General features: G+C 47.0%; 1 protein-coding gene and 1 long non-coding RNA gene across 4 annotated transcripts in view; one reads left to right on the forward strand and one right to left on the reverse strand.

Moving 5' to 3' along the window:
• Nucleotides 1-616: 616 nt before the first annotated feature.
• On the forward strand, nt 617-14,769 carry LOC119864003. Its single transcript, XR_005372788.1, has 3 exons — nt 617-1,256; nt 4,583-4,647; nt 13,699-14,769. It is a non-coding gene; the product is annotated as an uncharacterized LOC119864003 (long non-coding RNA).
• Nucleotides 14,770-15,492: 723 nt separating this feature from the next.
• Nucleotides 15,493-18,902, reverse strand: part of MAGI3 (membrane associated guanylate kinase, WW and PDZ domain containing 3) — a 235,061-nt gene continuing 231,651 nt past the window's right edge. For 2 of the 3 annotated variants that reach the window (XM_038562293.1, XM_038562292.1), the window contains one exon: nt 15,493-18,543. In XM_038562293.1, coding sequence (XP_038418221.1) covers nt 17,399-18,543 — 1,145 coding nt within the window. In that variant the 3' untranslated portion in view covers nt 15,493-17,398. The remainder of the gene's footprint in view (nt 18,544-18,902) is intronic. The other variant, XM_038562294.1, reaches the window with a different exon arrangement.

The following is an 18,902-nucleotide window of genomic DNA, read 5'->3' on the forward strand; positions in this document are numbered from 1 at the left end:
ATAGGTATGTACCCCCTAGGGTGGCGAGGCAGGCTCATGCTGGCTCCTGCAACTCAATTCATTCTGGGAATGTTCTGTTGTTTCTGCTGTTGCCACTTGCTGCGATGAGCCAAGCTAAACTCCTGCCATTGCCTAGTTCTTAAAAAGCCTGATTCTCCTGTTTTCTTGGTGAATGGACTGACCCACACCCTCCCATCCCGCCAGACCCCTTGTGCAAATACTTCCACTGGAAGAGTTCGTTCACCTCGTCCAGAAAACAAAACAAAACAACAGCCACCTACACCCACCACATTGCCACAGAATACTCAACCCACAAAACAGAAATCCAGCTGTCCTCCTTCTGCCTCAATCTACTGAAGAGAGTCACTGTCTTAGACATGCCTTAGGCTCAATGACTTGACGCTGTCTCCCTTTCTCTGGCACAATCCCATCCCCCATCAGGCCCATATTATAACTGCAGGACCACACTGCTCACGGGAGCTGGAGACCATATGCTGAAGTGATCGGATGGGAGCACTGTCCATTTGAAAGGACCTACCCGCCAACGCATCCATAAACAAGGTCCCGGGAAGTCTTCGACATTTACGTGCCTCTGATGCAGTCATTGCTCTGGAAACTCCAGCATCTGTAGCCGATCTTGTCCATGGTCTTCTCATCTGCACTCGCCCTCTGCTCGCCTGATACTTTGCCCGACTGTTCACAGAGAGATTAGATCCCAACCCGCAAGAGCTGAGTCCATATCCTCTGCTCACCCCAACGACAGAGAGGAGTATGCACAGGTCTGCACCCGTCTTATGCTTCTCCACCGTGGCAGGAGAAAATGTGGCCTGCCCTCCCTCCTCCTGTCAAAAGTCAAGTCTGAGATAAGACTTGGATATAAAGGAATCCAGAATACAGTTTTGAACTATAGACACTTAAAAAGTAGCGGCAGCAGCGAAGAAACACACGCAACCCCCCCAGCAGGTGGAAGGAGGGTGTGCTGACTCCCCCTCCCTTTCTTTGGAGAAGGACACCCCCTCCCAGGCCCCTGGAAGGTGCCTTGGAGGAGGTGCCAGGAGGGGATGAATGACATTCTTGTCTTCAAGGACAGGGAGTCGAGCATGAGCAGGAGAATTCTGGACAGATGGATCTTGTTTAAAAAAGAAAAGAAAAAAGAAAAGAGAAGAAAAGAAATCCGTATGTGCCTTTAGCCTCCCCACATAGTTGAGTTCCTCTCCCACAATCTCTTCTCCTTGTTCACCCCAACGGACAAGCAGGTAGGGTTGGCCACTCCTTGGGGTCTCTGTTTGCTCGGGAGGGGTCTGCCACGGGACGCTTGTCGGGGACAAACTCGTCCTCTCCTTTCCTCGTTCATCCTTCTGATGTCAAGGTTGTCCTGGGGTCTGGAGCCCCAGCCGCGAGAGGGTGGAGGTCACGGGGGTGCCCTGGGGACGCCGTCCTTTGCGGTGTCTGTGGTTCCAGGGGTCTCCTTTGGGCCTCGCTGGCTCCCTGCGGTGCTGCCCCGAGGCTCTCAGCCGCCACCCGCAGGAGGGTCCCGGAGAGGGCCGAGGTCCTGGGGGGGGGGGGGGGCACAGGCTCGCACCAGGGGACCCAGCGATCCCCTCCCGCGGTCAGGCCCGGGGCCCCAGAGGAGGGTGGCGGGGGGCGGGGGGCCGGGGGCCGGCCTTTCAAGTGTCTGAGTTTGGCCAACCTTCCCCCCCGCCAGATGGCTGTCCAGCCTTCCGAGTCACCCGACTTGCTTGATTTCTCTCTTGTCGCGTCTGGTCGGGAGCTTTCATAGTGCTCAGGATGTAGGATGTGCAGGGAACAGTTTTCATCCCCGATGGGTGGACGCTGTGAAGTGGGATCAGGGATTCATACAGGTGAGAAGCCCAACAGAGAGGGTGGGAAATGAAACCCTTAAAAGCCCATGGCCCATTGGTGACCTAACGTGATAAGAGTTCCCTTCATCAGAGGAATTCTTGCTGGGGGGCTTGTGCCCTTTCCTGTCTGGATCGGAGGGTGAAGTTTTGGAAAGGTCCCTACTGGCCCCAGAAAGCGTCAAAGTGCCCCAGCACCTAGACAGGATGCTGCTTTGTCACCTCCAGGGTCCTATCCTCTGCCACCACTGTTTATGTTTTCCTATGACTGCCTAATGCTCGCAGGTGTCTATCTTCAATAGTTCTTCTTCTCCTTGTCCTGTGGTCCCTTGGGTTTGGTTGGTTTTCAAAGCTTTTTACTGTGATTGATTTTTTTTTGTCGGGGTTATTGATTTTTAAGATTTTTGAAAATTCCCTTATTCATGAGGGAGAGAGAGAGGAGAGGAGAGGCAGAGACCTAGGCAGAGGGAGAAGCAGGCTCAGGCTCACCGCGGGCAGCCCGATGCGGGATTCTCCTCCTGCACTCCGGAATTACACCTGGAGCCAAAGGGAGAGCCTCAACCGCCAGGCACCCAGGCTTCCGAAAGCTTTTTAGTTTCAAGTGATCCCTACACCCATCCAACAGCCCTTGGCTGGAACTCACCACCCCCGCCAATCAAGAGTCACATGGCACCAGCCGGGTGCCCTCTAATACCTGGACCAGAAAACCAAACCAAACCAAACCAAAGGGGAAAAAAAGGAAAAAGAAAGAAAAAAGTTTTGAACATGCCTAAGGGAGTTCTGCCCATTGTTTTCCTTTCCCTCTTAGTATCCTGGACAGTTTCCCTGAGGGAACTCTCCACTAGGCCTGTCCCATAGGCCAGGTAGACCTTACGTCCACAGCAGCTATGGAGGCTGAATGCACATGACCCAGCATTAATTTTCTGACTCAGCATTCCTAGCCCACTAGCCTCTCTATCAAGGCAGTTTAAATCTATATCCATGGCAGGTTTGGTGGCACCGTATATGGACTGGAGTCCTTCTGGGATGCCAGATACTTGAATGCAGGTCTCCACCAGCCTCTTTAAAAAGGGTCGACCCTTCTTCAAGGGTTGCTTACGGGCAGCGGAAACATGACCTGCTTCACTTTGAAAACCAAGCCTTGAGCAGCCCGGGTCCAGTGGTTTGGTGACGCCCGCAGCCCAGGGTGTGATTCTGGAGACCTGGGATCAAGTCCTATATCGGGCTCCCGGCATGGAGCCTGCTTCCCCTCTGCCTGTGTCTCTGCCTCTCTCTCTGTCTCTGTGTCTCTCATGAATAAATAAATAAAATATTAAAAAAAATAAAAACCTTGCTGTTCTGGGCAGTTAGAAAAGAAATAAAAACACGGTCTTTTCTTCTCTGTTCACAATCTCTTACCAAGAGTAGATTTCCAATGCAAGTAAACCTTGGCATTTTAACAGAGAGAAGAGCTAAATCTGAATGCCATACCAGTGTGCTTGTAAAACTCACTTCTCCCAATCTCAGTCCGTCTGGATCATGCACACAATTTCTTTTCAGAAAGTCTCCTTCAGAAACCCCTTCTGAAATGTCCTTTTGTAATTCAGAGTCAGTCTTAAGTTTTCTTTCCCTGAAAAGCCAGGCTCTGGGAGGCCTGTGTGGCTCAGCGGTTGGGCCTCTGCCTTAGGCTCAGGGCATGATCCGGAGTTGAGGGATGGAGTCCCAGGTCGGGCTCCCTGCAGGGAGCCTGCTTCTCCCTCTGCCTGTGTCTCTGCCTCTCTCTGTGTCTCTCGCGAATAAATAAATAAATTTTTAAAAAAAATAGCCAGGCTCATTTTAAGACATTTTTTTCTTTTCCCTCAACAAAAAATGTATTCTCATGCCTTGTGCCTCTTCTCCTACACATCTCCTACCTTCTCACACACGGAGTTGTTTTCCTTATCGTTTTCCAGCAGTCTCGATTCCATGTGGAATGTGTGAAGGGGAAGGGGGGGAGGGAGGGAGAAAGAGAGAATCTTTCTTTCTCTTTTTTTTTTTTTTAAGATTTTTGTTTAATTATTCATGAGAGGCGGAGAGAGAGAGAGAAAGGGCCAGAGACCTAGGCAGAAGCAGGCTCCCCACAAGGAGCTGGATGTGGGACTCTATCCCAGACCCCCAGGATCTCGCCCTGAGCCAAAGGTGAGCCAAAGGCAGGTGCTCAACCGCTGAGCCACCCAGGCGTCCCCCACGGGGCAGACTGTTAACTCCCAGAAACCTCAGTCTCTGGTGAAAAGTCAGTAGGAACCACGGGCACACCGTCTACTGTACCAGAATCCTTTAGATTGGCAAATGTATGAAAACATGTCATAGTTTTTAGAAACACAGTTTGTGTGTGTGTGTGTGTGTGTGTGCGTGCGTGTGTGTAAGACAATTTTCAAGAAAGCATGAGACATGTATACTAACACACGCAGGTATCTGCAGTTTTCCTGAATAAGACAAAAGATCAAAAGAAAAAAGGGGGAGGGGAAGAAAAGGGGAGGGAGGAAGGAAAACACAAGGAAACAAAACAAAAACCACCTTGGGTGTCTTAGTGATTCACGGTGTTAGTATTTTACCTTCTGTTGAAAAGACGCAGGTATCCGATGAATTCAACCCAATGTACCAGTTAACCTAGTCCAACTTCGAAGTCTCAGGTCACCAAAGATTTTGGAAGCTATTGTAAGTGTTTACCTGTAAACGCTTTTTCTCTTGTTTTACCTCAACAGTGAGTGGTCTGCGAGGCAGACAAAATGGACCATCTTAAGCAGTTTTTGTGGACAAATCACAGCAGGTACAACTTAACTAATCCGTTGGGGTAACAGCGGGGTTGAGCAGGGCCCTCCCTGGGGCCTGGAACCCTCCAGCCTCTGGTCGGTGCGGTCCGGTGGAGCCAGGGTGGGAGTAGTTCTCTTTTTGGTTTCTGTGCCTGTTGTGTGACACATGACAAGAGGGCAACCGTGGTTTCTTCGTATAAAGGTGGCGGAGGGGTCTATGTGGGTCACCAGCATTCCAGGCTCCCAGACTGAGGCGGAGCCAGCACCCCCCAAGGGCTTGTAAGGCAGACAGAACTGAAAATCAAGAGATTTTACAACCGGAGGGGGGCGGAGGGGGTGGGGGTGGAGGGAGAATGCTGGTTAACTGTGTGACGTGTGACATTGATTGCTCCAAGGACACGTGCTTTTAAAATAAACCAACAGCCTTGCATTGGCTTGAAAACTATATATGTCGCCCCTGTGTCCGCTACAACGTCAGTGGATGTGTTCCCCACTCTCACTGTCAGGCTCCCGTGGGAAAGTCTGAAGTCCAGGGGAGCCCTGGGGCCCCTTCCTGCCTGGTGATCTGGGGGGCACTCCAATGTGAACCTCAGAAGGAGGTGGCCCCATGGCTTGGGGTGGGTTTGGCTCCTCGCTGGGGGTGGGGAGGTGGGGGGGCGATGGCGCTGGGGGCACCGGGGATGGCAGAGGGGTTGACCACTGCAGCCCGGGAGGCCTGCGGAAAAGTGGGGGGAGGTGGAGGGGAAGGTGGGGGGGGAACGGGGTGGGGGGGGAGCTACAGGGGAGCCTCCCGCAAGGCCTGAGGCCGATTTAAAGTTTTTGGTTTTTTTCTTTTAATGATTTCTTTATTTATTCATGAGAGACAGGGAGAGGTCGAGACACAGGCAGAGGGAGAAGGGGTCTCCACGATGTGGGACTAGATCCCAGGTTCCCGGGACCTCGCCCTGAGCCAAAGGCACAGGCTCAACCGCTGAGCACCCAGGTGTCCCGAATGTGGGACATTTCATCTCAGATCATGGGAACTTGTAAAGCTTTGGGGCTCGTCTTTATCTCTCTGAGCCGCACGGTGCCCGCGGTTTACCCGCGCCTGCCTTCCAGCTCACGAGCTAGAGTCCCTGTGCAATGGGATGTTAGCAGTGGCATCCGCAGGTGGAGGAAACCTCTCCCCTAGGACACATAGGGACACGTAGACACAAACAAGACGCCAACAAACTCTAGCCTCGGTCTCACTCCTGTTTGTGGAGAGGTCACGAAAGACCCGATGTTCCGATCTCTCCATTTGATGAAAACACCCCCAGTTGCCAGGTAGCCTGACCAGGTTCTGGATCCATCCATCCGTGGTTTACCATGACCAATCAGAACAGGGCCGGGTTCGTGCAAAGATACCGAAAGCTGCAGCAACAAACCAACCGAAACGAAGACCAGAGTGTCTCCCCAAGGGAGCCCAGCATCGGGTCCTCCCCAAAAGTCGGGGCTTTCCTGATGAACCGTATGTGAGAGGCTAGTTGAAGGCTGCATTCAAGAAGTGCTTGTTTCTGAGAGTTGAGCCCGGTGCGTTTCCATTGCGTCCCCACACCTACTGTTAGGTTCTTTTTCTTTTTTCTAAGATTTTATTTATCTATGCATGAGACACACACACACACACACACACACACACACACACACACACGAGAGAGAGAGAGAGAGAGAGAGAGAGAGAGAGAGAGAGAGATAGAGAGAGAGGCAGAGACACAGGCAGAGGGAGATGCAGGCTCCATGCAGGGAGCCCGACGTGGGACTCGATCCCAGGACTCCAGGATCACGCCCTGGGCCCAAGTCGGTGCTAAACCGCTGGGCCACCCAGGGATCCCCCCAGAGAGGTTCTTAAGCAGCATGTGAGAGGCTGGAGGAAACCGCATAGGAGGAAGGACCCATCGTCGGAGTTTAGACAGGGCCTTTCCATTGCGCCTCCTGCTGAGATGGGTCCTAACTCCCTTGGGTGAGAAGCTAGTTGCAAGCTGCATTCCGGGAATGCTTCTTTCTGAGGGAAGTACAGCTCCCTTCTAGTGCGCCTCCGCCACCTACTGGAGAGAGAGAGAGAGAGAGAGAGAGAGAGAGAGAGAGAGTCAAGCTCCCTTCCTAGAGGCAAGCTGACAGCTGCCTTCAAGGAATGCTGTTTCTTGCAGTTATGAACTGTGCATTTCCACGGGGCCTCCAGCCTGCCGTGGACGTAGGTTCTGAGTCCCTTCCGTGAGAGGCTTGTCAGAACCTGCCTTCAGGGAACGGTGGTTTCTCAGGGTGAAGTAGACCGCCTTGATCTCCATCCTCCACACTTACTTTTGACGTGTGTTCTAAGGCCTTTATGGGAGAGGGTAGTGGGAAGCTGCGCTCAAGGAACGCGTGTTGCTCCCAGTTACCTGTGTAGCATCCCCACGGCCCCTCCCCTCCTGGAGATAGCTTCTACCTCCCTCGGGAGAGGCTGGTGGAAAGCGGCCGCGCAGGAATGCTTATGTCTCAGAGTTCAGTCCAGCACCTTCCAGGCACCTCCTCACCTTCATTGGAGCTAGGTTCTGACTCCCAGTGGTGAGAGTGTGGTTGAAAGCCACATAAGGAATGTTTCTTTCTGAGACTGGAGCACAAGGCCTTTCCACTGACCTCTGCCCCTACTGCGGACACAGGTTCTAACTCCCTTATGGTAGAGGCTTGTCAGAAGCTGTCTTCAATGAATGCTTGTTTCTCAAAGTCGACGGCATTTCCCTCAATCCTCCACAGGTTCTTTCCTTATAGGTTCTAATGACTTTAGGTGAGAGGGTTGTGGAAAGCTACGTTCAAATAACGGCAGTTGCTCACAGTGAACTATATAGGATAGCCTTGGCCTCTCCACACCTGTGTCTTCCATCTTCCTTAGTTCGGAGGCTAGTGGCAAGTTGCAGCACTGGAACGCTTGTGTCTCAGAGTTCGGTCCAGAGCATTTCCATGGCACATCCACGTCTAGAGTGGAGCTAGGTTCTAACTCCCATTGGTGAGAGGCTGGTTGAAAGCTGCGTTCAAGGAATGCTTCTTTCTGAGAGTTGTGCACAGGGCCTTTCCATTGGGCCTCCACCCCTACTGTGGACTTAGGTTCTAACTCCCTTATGTGAGAGGCTTGTCAGAAACTGCCTTCAAGGAACACTTGTTTCTCGGAGTTAGGTTTATGGATTGGGTCAGGGGTAGGTAGGTTTTGGGTAAGAGCAGAGTTTCTGATAAGAGTAGTTGTAGGAGTAGGGGTAGTTATTGCAGTAGGAGTAGATGTAAGGGTAGGGCTAGTGTAGCTGTAAGAGCAGGGATATGAGTAGGGGCAGACTTAGTGATAGGCTTAGGGTTAGGTTTAGGTATACAGGCATGTGTAGGGGCAGGGTTAGACAGGATGAGAGGTTGGTGTAGAGTTACAGGTAGGGTTAGGGGAAGGTGTAGGGTAGGGTGTACAAGTTGGGATAGAGGTACAGGTAGGGCTTTTGTTAGTTGTATGGGTAAGGCTAGCGGTAGTTGTACAGGTAAATGTAGTCTTTGGGCTAGTGGTAGGGTGAGTTTTTAGGAAGATGTGTGGGTTGTGGTAGGGGCAAGAGTAGATAAAGATGTAGGGGTAGGTATAGCTGAAGAAATGGGGTATGTGGAGGGGTAGTGTTAGGGGGAGGTGTAGGGGTAGGAGTAGGAATAGGGATAGGTATAGGGGTAAGCGGTAAGGATAGGTTAAGGTGTAGGGATAGGGCTAAGATGAGTATAAGTATGTATAGGAGTAGGGGTAGAGTTAGGGTTAGGGGTAGGGTTAGCAGTTGGGTTTCAGCTATAAGTAGAGGTAAGGGTAGGAGTAAGAAATAGTGTAGCAGCAATGGTAAGGGTAGGGGTAGGATTAGCTTTAGTGGTAGGGGTAGGGATAGGCTTCGGAGTAGTCGTAGGTGTTGGGGGAGAGTTGAGTTAGGTGTAGAGTAAGGGTTAGGTGTAGGTTTCAGGTTAAGTGTAGCTGTAGGTTTAGGGGCAGGGCTTGGAGTAGGATTAGGGTTAGGTGTATGGGTAGGGGTAGGGGTAGGTTAAGCTGTAGGGGTAGGAGTGAGGTTACAGGCAGGGCTATGCATAGTGCTAAGGTAGGAGTAAGGATGTGTGTAGGAAAAGGGGTAGGGGTAGTGGTAGGTGTAGGGTTAGGGATAGCTTTATGCATTGGTTTGCGGGAGGTGTAGGGGAAGAGTTAGCTGTAAGAGGACCTACTACTACAGAGTTCTGGGGAGAGGTAACAGTGGGGTAAGGGTAGTTTTAGGAGTAGGTGTAGAGTTAGGTGTAGGGTTGGGTGTCGGTGTAGGGTTAGAGATGGGGTAGAGGGAGCAGTAGGTGTACAAGTATGGGTAGAGTTAGGGGTAGGGTTGGAGTAGGGTTAGGGGTACAGCTAGCAGTTGGGTTTGAGGTAGGAGTAGATGTAAGAGTAGGAGTAAGGAATAATGTAGCAGTAAGGATAAAGGTAGGGACAGGGGTAGGATTAGCTTTAGGGGTAGGGGTAGAGGTAGGTTTAGGGATAAGTTTCAGGGTAGTCATAGATGTTGGGGGAGAGTTGAGTTAGGTGTAGGGGTAGGAGTAGCGTTAGGGTTAAGGATAGGGGTGGGTTTTGGAAGTAGGAGTAAGGGTAAGGTGGTAGGTAGGGATAGTATTTGGGATGGGGTAGTTGTAGGGTTAGGGTTAGCGTTAGTTGTAGTGGTAGGTTTACGGTAGGGTAGGGTTAGGGTTAAGGCTAAGGGATGAAGTAATGGGGTAATCTTAGGGGTAGGGATATCTATTAGTGTAGTGGTATGGGTGGGGTTAGGGAAAGGGATGTGGGTCATGTTAGGGATTGGGGTAGGAGTAGGGGAGGGGTATGTGGTGGGGTAGGGGTAGGGGAAGTTGTAGGGGTAGTGTTATGGTAGGGTTATGGTTAGGGAAGGCTTTGTGAAGGGTTATGAAGGGGGTTGGAATGGAGTTAGTGTGTTGGATAGGGGTAGGGATAGGGTTACCTATAGGAGTATTTGTAGGGATAGGCATTGGTTTGGTGTAGGGGTAGGTATAATGGTATGGGTATTAGTAGGGGAAAGGGTAGGTATAGGGTTAGGAGTATGTGTAGGGCTAAGTGTATAGTTAGGTATGAGTTAGGGGTTGTGTTTGGAGTACGTTAGGGCTAGGGGTAAGGTTATGTTTAGGGTTTGGTGTAGGAGTAGGGTTAGGTTTAGGTGTTAGGGTAAGGGTAGTCATAGGGATACATGTAGGGGTAGGGATAGTGGTATGGTTAGTGGAAGGGGTAGGATTAGGGTTAGGCATAGGGGTAGCGGTGGTTTTAGTGGTAGGGGTATGGCTACGTTTAAGTGTAGGGGAAGGGATAGTGTAGGGTTATGGTTAGAAGTAGTTGTAGAGTTTGAGCAATGGGTATGGGAAATGGTAGGGTTTGGGTTATGTCTAATGATAGACATAAGGATAAGGTTAGGGGTAAGTTGAGAGTTAGGGATAGGGTTTGGAGTACCATTAGGGGTAGGAGTAGGGTTAGGTTTAGGGGTAGGGGTAGGAGTAGGTTTAGGGGCAGTTGGGGTAAGTGTAGTCATAGGGTTACCTTTAGGGGTACAGGTAGGGGTATGCTAGTGGTAAGAGTAGAATTCGGTTAAAGTGTAGGGGTAGTTTTAGGGGTACAAGTATGGCTAGATTTATGGGTAGGGGAAGGGGCAGTGTAGGGTTATGGGTAGAAATAGTTGTAGAGTTAAAGCTGTGGGCATGAGAGGTGGTAGGTTTAGGGGTAGGGATGGGGTAGAGTAGGTATAGGGGTAAGGTTGGGGTAGGTGTAGTACTAGGGATAGGAGGATGATAGGGTTGATATAGGGTTAGGGTTAGGATTAGTTATAGGGTTATTGGTAAGGGTAGGCTTAGGGATATGTGCAGGGTTAGAGGTAGGTATGTGAAGGAGGAGGGGCACAGGTAGGGGGTATGGGTAGAGGTATTGTTAGGGATAGTCTAGGGTTAGAGGTAGTGGCAGGTGTTAGGGGTAGGGCTATGTGTAGTTAGAGAAAGGGTTAGGGTGAGGGATAGGTTTACAGGTGGGTTAGAGGTATGGCTAAGGGTAGAAGTAGAGGTATGTGTAGGGTTCGGGATAGGAATAGAGGTTGGGGTATGGTGATGGGCAGGGTTAGGGGAAAGTATAGGTGTAGTGTTAGGAGTAGGGGGTTGGGCAGGGGTAGGGGTAGATGGTGGATTAGCTGTAGTAGTAGGTGTGGGGACAGGGTTATGGGTAGGGTTAGTGGTATGAAAAGAACAGTATAGTTAGGGGTAGGGATAGTTGTAGGAATAGGGTTAAGTTTAGGGATGGGGAAAGGATAGGGATAGGGTTAGGTGTAGGGATACTGGTAGTAGCAGAGTTAGTGGTAGGCCTCAGGTTATGTGTAGGGGTAGTTTTAAGGATATGGTAGGGGTAGGAGTAGGTTTAGGCGTAGGTGTAGGATTAGGGTTAGTGTTAGTTATAAGGGTAGGGATAGGGTTAGGTGTACGGCTAGGGTTAGAGTTAGGGGAAGTGGAAGGCAAGGTGTAGGTGTAGTGGCAGGGGTAGGGATTGGAAAGAGTAGGGGTAGTGGTATGTTAGGGTTAGGAAAAGGTAGATGTAAGAATCGGGTGGAGGTAGGTGTAGGGTTAGGGTAGGTTTAAGGGTATGGATAGGGATATGGGTATGGATAGTTTAGGTGTAGTGGTATGCGTAGGTGTAGGAGTGCTTTTGTTGTGGTGTAGGGATAGGATTATTGCTCAGCGTATGGGTAGGCATAGAGATAGTGATAAGTGTATGTTAGGTTAGGAGTTTGAGGGTGAATGTGTAGGGGTTGGGTTATGGGTAGGCATAGGGCTAGGGGTTGGAGTAGGGTTAGGAGTAGGGGTAGAGTACAGGTAGTGGTTGGGGTACGAGTAAGATTAGGGGTATGGGTAGGGTTAGGGGTAGCATTAGAGGTAGGTGCAGTGATAGAGGTAGCCTAGGTGTAGGGTAGGGTATTGTAGTGGTAAGGTCTTATAGGTAGGGGTACTGGTAGGGGTAGTAGAAGGGTTAAGAGTAGAGCTAGGGATATTGTTAGGTGTAGGGTGTCGGGGAAGTGTAGGGTTAGTGATAAGTATAAAGGTAGGGATGGGTGTAGAGGTAGGAGTACATAGGGATACTGTTAGGGTTAGGCATAGAGTAGGGTTTAAGGGTAGGAGTAGGGTTATGGTGAAAGGCAGGTTTAGGAGTAGGGTTAGGGTTAGCAGTAAGGGTAGAGTTAGGTATAGGTTAAGGTGTAGCAGTAGGGCAAGGGTTAGGCGTAGACGTGGGACAAAAGGTATAAGTATGTATAGGAATAGGGTTAGGGGTGGGGTAGGGTTGAGGTAGGGCTAGCAGTTGGGTTAGAGGTAGGAGTAGAGGTAAGGGGAGGAGTAAGGAATAGTGTAGCAGTAAGTGTTAACAGTAGGGGTAGGGGTCGGATTAGCTTTAGGTCAGGTGTCAGTGTATAAGTATGTTTAGGTGTAGGGGTCAGGTAGTAGTAGGTGTTGAGGGAGGGTTTGGTGTGATGTAGAGGTAAGGTTAGGAGTAGGTTTTGGGTTACATGTAGCTGTTGGTGTAGGGGCAGGGGTAAGGCTAGGTGTACATGTAGGGGCAAAGGTAGGGGTAGGCTTAGTTTTAGGGTTCAGTGTACAAGTATGGGGGGCCTAGGCATAGTGTTGTTTCCAGTGTGGCTCTTCTGTATCTTTAGTGGTGGGAGAGAGGTTTTGCTAGTCTTCAGGTCATTCTTAACTCTATGTAGTTGCAGCCTTGGTGTGTCCATGGGAGGAAGGGACGATCTTCCTACTCTGCAGCTTCCACTGATTTTTTGCCTACTTGATTCTGGTCCCTCCCTACTGGAGTGTAATCTCCTTAAGGCAGGGACTCTTCGTCTACCCCTTAGATTCCCCAGAATGCAAAACAGTACCTGATCCCATAATAGGTCCTCAATATAAATGTACAGAATGAATGAGTGGACCTCAAATAACATTCATGCAACTTTTTTTTTGTTAGGATGGAAGAGTTGCAACTTCCTTCCTACTCTCAGTGCTTCATTTATCTCTGTATAATTTCTAGGAACTTGGGCTTTTTTTTTTTTTTTAAGACTTTATTTTAGAGAGAGTGCATGACTGGGCCAAGGAGGAGGGAGAGGGACAAGCAGACTCCACACTGAGCGGAGAGCCTGATGCAGGGCTTGACCCCATGACCCTGAGCTGAAATCAAGTCGGATGCTCAACTGACTGAGCCACCACCCTGGCACCCCATAATTTGGGATTTTGTTTTGGTCCCAGAAATTGGAGATAAACTTCAGTGGTATTTAGCTGTTACCGAGAAACTAAACTATTGTGTAAAAACAGGGCTAGATTAGATCAGACATTTATTTTTATTTTTTTATATATTTATTTTTTATTGGTGTTAAATTTGCCAACATATAGAATAACACCCAGTGCTCATCCCGTCAAGTGCCCCCCCTCAGTGCCCGTCACCCAGTCACCCCAACCCCCCACCCTACCTCCCTTTCTCATTCATACATTTAAATGGAATGATAATAATAACTATAGAAGGCTAAGAGAAATAGCTGTTTACTTAATTTGTATCAGGAAAAACTATCCCTCTTAAAATTGCTATGGAGGTAAAAACAGAAATTTCCTAAATATGTACATTACAGCTAATGTAATATAAGCCAAATACTTCATATAGTTGAAGAACCAAATACTTGCCTAACTGACCCATGTTTCTTGGTTTTCAGAGACATGTAGAAAAATCCTAAATACCACAATGCCTCACAGGGTATAAGCTTATGGGTCTTTGAATTTTTGGTTCACTGTATTTATAAGTAAGTGGTCTTGTGCTCTGTAAAAATAATAGTCTTCCAAATTAATTACATTCACTTTTGAAATTTTTTAGATCTACTCACTCATAGTAGGCCAAGTGGGTCTGACTCCCAATGTGGCACATGGTTTGGGATTATGGAGAAATTCATTAAAGTTAATCTCATGTATACATGTATTGACTAGTTTAATCATTTAAAGTAATCTTTTGCTTCTTGCAGTTATTGGTGCCCATCCTGAATAATCAAGTTTGGATTTCACAAATGTGCAGTAATTCCATACTTTCCTGCAGCATGCCTGAGTGTATAAACTGTAATAAGGGATTATTCAAGGTAACAAACGATTGTTGTTTATTAAGGACAAAATAAGCCTCTTGATTTGTGTACTTGCTAATAATAGTTCTGCTTGACTTTAATGCAAACACTGTAAAATAGACAAATTCTCAGGATTCTCTGTTAAAATTTAGATGTTTAGGCTAGCTAAAGCATTCGGCTATGCTTTTATATTTTTAATGTCTCTGAGAATGACTCAGAGTTTAGTGGTTAGAATCACACTCTTAACACAGGCTCTCTTGCATAGCAACAATGAAAACAGATCCAAGTTAGTGGCTCTCTTCCACTAATAGTTAACTAAAGCAAAGACTACAGGTTTCATATCATAATTAGGGCATGCTTTAAAGAAAATCATTGTATTGCTGATAAACCTTAATAGCGTGACCAGTAAGGAGCTGCCTAATAAATAAATCTGTGGGAATCCCTGGTGTCTCTCGTGAATAAATAAATAAAATCTTTAAAAAAAAATCTGTTATTGTTTAACACATAGAGATAGCTCTTAGGCATTGGAGCACTCCACGATGATGTAAAAAGTTCCTCTGATGTATCCTTCATACCATAGTGTAACATCACATTTTGTGCAAAAGTCCGTGTTTATACCAACATTCTATGGAGCAATCTATGGACTAAGCTTCAGCTTAAACACATCTTTGTGGAGGTCATTAGACTGTTAACTGTTAGTTTAATTTGAATATACCTTGCTTTTTAAAAACCATATTCTCTTTAATTGCCGGGCATACTAAACACGAAATTCTTCATTTGTGCATGTGTTTAAAAGCATTTGTTTTTTTCTACACGGGAATGGCTATTTAAAGGGGGGAAAAAACCCAAGATATTTTCATGTAGAAATAAAAAGCCAAATGCTTTTGTGTCTGAGACTTCTGAAATAGTTGACCCTGTTCAACAGCTACTCGGTCTTAAAATTTGATGTAATTAGGATCTCAGTCTCTCAAGACAATGCGGTAGCATCCCAGAATTTCGTGAGAAGGTGCACTGTCCACCCAAACAATTTTGCTGCCACTTCTACAGCTTTTGCTATGACATGTGTCTCCACTGTGGGGTTTGGGAACCTGGGGTTTGATTTTATTTTTAATGTGAATTCATGCAAGGGTAGGAATTTATTTTTACCTGCAAGGGCAGAAGAACCATGGTTGCGAAATAGGTTTTGAGCATTAATCATACGAAAAAGTAAATGAAATCTAAGTCAAAACACTTCATTCTGAAAGTAAGTGTAACCTATAGTAAATGAAATGATTTACTGTTGAAATGACATAGTCTGATGAAAAAGAGTTTTGTGACCTTACAGGAAACTAGACTTCGACTACTCTATCCATTAGAAAGGTCTAATCACTGAATTTCCAATAAGACAAGTCCTTTTCTCTCCTGACAGTGTAAGAAAAGAGTTTGGGGTGTAGCAAATTACTTTTGCAAAGCTATTTTCTTTACAATGAACAAGCATAATGATAATTAACTCAAACCAATTTCAAGGTGTGCATACTGATAAAAGGAAGCTATACAGGTACAGTCATCATTATGAGTCTTCCTGACTGTATGATTTTGAAAGGTTGTCACTTGGAGGAACAGAATCTATTTAAGGAGTCACACTATAATATGAATTAGCTCCACAAGGAGAAAGCAACATTAAATAAACCTGACAGTAAAAGAAATGCAGGCTGTAAACAGTTTTTTGTTTTTGTTTTTTTAATATCTATATAAAAAATAACGAGCGATTTACAGATCTTTCTCTAATCAGAACCTCAAGTGTATATATAAAGGTACTGTACAATATATAAACATTTACAACCAGTACATCCATATTTTGCTTAGCATTCCAAGGCCACATTGCTACATCACTATAATCAGTACAGTGACAGATTACTTAGAAAGAAAAGAGCCACATCAGACTGACAACATATGACATCAAAGTTATGTCACAATTAACAATAAAAATAGGATTTTTATCACTAATTGTGGACTATAGGGAAAATAAATCATTTCTGTGGTGATAAATTCTTAGCATGTTATCAAGCCTCCTAATTTTTCTCTATTCAAGTAGTTACAATAGGTGGGTAAATATAGTTCTGGATGAAAGGGGATTTCAGAATCTCACTCTGGGAAGCATGTCTCAGCTACAAGGGCAGCTTCGGTTGTTACATTAAAGACTTTCACAGTCGGACTCTGAGAGGACAGGGCCTGGATGTAACATGTTTCACAGGAACAAGATGAACCCAAATGACAGAACAGGTGTGTTCAAATACTCCATAAAATGGTTTCGTTCCAAGATTGTTTCTTTATTCATAGTGGCTGCTTCGGGAGCTGGAAAAACCTGGATCTCTTTTATGGAGTTAAAACCAGTCTCTACCTCCCAACAAACATCTTTATTTAGATCTTTTAAAAAGAACTCCGAAAATGTGTACAAGCTCTAAGCAGATGTTTAGTCTCCCTTTCTTGTTTTTCAAATAAGTTAATGTAGATAGAAATTAAAATGAAATACGATCTAGCAAGTGCTATCTACCGCCGTGCCACGTCTGCCCTCCTGACCTGTCTGTCCTGAGCACGTGTGCTGCCTCTAAACACCCAAACTTGTACAGCTGCTGCCAGAAGCGCTGGTCCGTCAGCTGGCAATGGGCTGTGAAACTGTTTTGTGACCACGGTCCTCGCAGTCTGTATGCTATTTGGACTCCTCACATAGGCACCATGTAGTAACGACTAAGGAATGAGTACTAGGAGGTCCAACCCAAATAGCCAGAAATAGAAACCTGGTAGCTTTTCCTTGACACGGCAGTAGGCAATATTTCCGCATGCTTCTTTCTGGTTTCATAATGAAATAACCGAAGTGAAAGGGTGACCTGAGATGCTAAGACCACATCAGGGTTGGACACGATAGCAAGAGGGGAACTCTTCATTGCCTAAAGCACTAGCTCATTTTGATCATCCAATTGTAATATTTTAAGTTACTTGAAATACCTGATCCAGCTGAATTTAAGAACCCTACGGAAGTGTCGCTATTTGACCACATTTTGTTTTTCTTTTCAGTAGTGATGTTTCGGAGTATCATTTTTAAAACTGGGCCTGGGCCATCACCAGTAGCTGTTAGAAGAGGCAGCTGCCATCATTAATGACGGGCTAACAATCCCTTCCTCTGCAAGGACGCAAATGTGTCTCTCTGTAAACATGCAGCATGCTATTGAGAATATCAACTTCCAAGCCAAACCTAGTTTTTTCATTACCGTGGAAATCGCTGAGTGAGATGGATAAAACAGACATGATACAGTAGATAACTTGGCACAGATATAAAGTGAGTTGTGACCACACTGTGCAGATCAGCGTGTGTCACTTGGTGGGACACTCACGAAGATGGGCTGGGTGCAGGGCAGGGCAGCCAGCTGGGGGACAGTGGGGTCTCAGCGATCCTGGAGGCCCTTCATGCAGCCAGGGTCACTTAATGCTCAAATTAAAATGTGTGTGTGTCAGATTTCCTGAAAAAAAAAAAAAAAAAAATGACTGTGTGTGTGTGTGTGTCTTTTTGGAGAATGACACTTCTTGGTAAGAAGAGATTACAGCTTGTTTCTCTGTTTTATACCGAAGGTCATAGCCGTTTCTCGGCCACACCCGTAGTGCCTGTGGCTTTATTTGCACTTGGCACCTTCCAGGGCCCTGGAGTTATGGGTGTTTTCTTAACAGGAGACGTGCTCTCAGGCCGGACCCCTCCACTCTCCCTCGTTTTATCAGCTGCCTCCTGTTCTCTCCCTTGGGGAGCTTTGGCTTTGTTTAAAACCATCCTTTCTTCAGGGTCCTGCTTCCGCTTCTTGTCTGGTATTTTGGCATTCTCTCCCATCTTCTCTTTGCTGGAACTTGTCTCTCCAGAGGTCGCCTTCCTCCCTTTCTCCCCATCAGGTAATACTTTACTAGCAGTGGGACTAGGCTTTTTGGACGGAAGAGACTTTTCATCCATTCTCTTGCTTTTTGTCTCTGGAGACCTGGTTCTGTTTTTTCCAGGCAGGCTCTGCTTTGTGTCTTTCCTGACAACACCTGATTCTTCTTTGCCCTCGGAGGTCTGCTCCGCACCATCCCCAGCACGGCCCCCTCCTCTCTGCCCATCACACCCTAATAGTCTGGCTTCAGCGTTCGCTCGGCCTCTGCTCCCTTCAGTCCTTGGCTGCTTCTTGGGGCTTGCAGATCGTCCTCTGCTTCTTTTGCAGTGCTCCTGCCCAGACTCTACCCTTGCACCCATCTGACCTCCTTTCCGGTCACCTTTCCTGGGGCTGAGTGATCGATTCCTGGGACTGAGTGATCGATCCCTGGGTCTCCTTGGGGGGTCAGCTGTTAGAGGAGTGGGAAGCTTGTCTGGACGTTCTTCCACATGTCGGAGGGCAGGCTTCCTGGGACTAGCAGATCGGCCTCTTGGTGTAACATCGTTTTCTACTCGGAGGAGGTTTTTCTTGTCACTCTGCCCATGAGTGCTGCTGGGTGGATCCCTTTTATTCACATTTTTCTGGAGAAAAGAGGGCTGCTTTTTATCAGACTGATTTTCATTGAAAGTGCTTTTCTTTTCAGGCACGCCGTCCTTTAATTCCTCTGTCATTTCATATATCTGAGCTCTTGTTAAAGACTCTTCCACTCCTGGCATGGGAGATGCCTCAAAGACGGAAGGACAATGTGAAGATGGGGGACATGGTGGCTGCTCATCATAAATCACATTTGAAGACGAAGGATTAGTAACATCCCAATCACCTACAAAAAGGGATTTGGGTGGAACATTATTAAATTTTAGAATTACAAACAGGAACAATAAGTTCTGAACTGTGACAAGCTATTTGAATTGTACTAACTGCTTAAACAGCCTTATATATATGCTGAGCTCTCTCTTTCTCTCTAAGGCAGGTCATAGAGATAGCTGTACTTGTACACAGGGTGGTGGTACTACAAGTAGGTTGTTTAAATATACACAAAATAACAGTTATCATTTTTCCAATAACATGTATAATTAGTGACATAATATATGATGTATGAATTCTTCATAAGTAAAGCCCAATAAAACTTAGAAGAAATAAGTAATAAAATTGGACCAAATTACTTGGTCCAGGAACCTT

Source organism: Canis lupus, chromosome 17 (assembly GCF_011100685.1).
Source record: "Canis lupus familiaris isolate Mischka breed German Shepherd chromosome 17, alternate assembly UU_Cfam_GSD_1.0, whole genome shotgun sequence".
Classification (NCBI taxonomy): domain Eukaryota; kingdom Metazoa; phylum Chordata; class Mammalia; order Carnivora; family Canidae; genus Canis; species Canis lupus.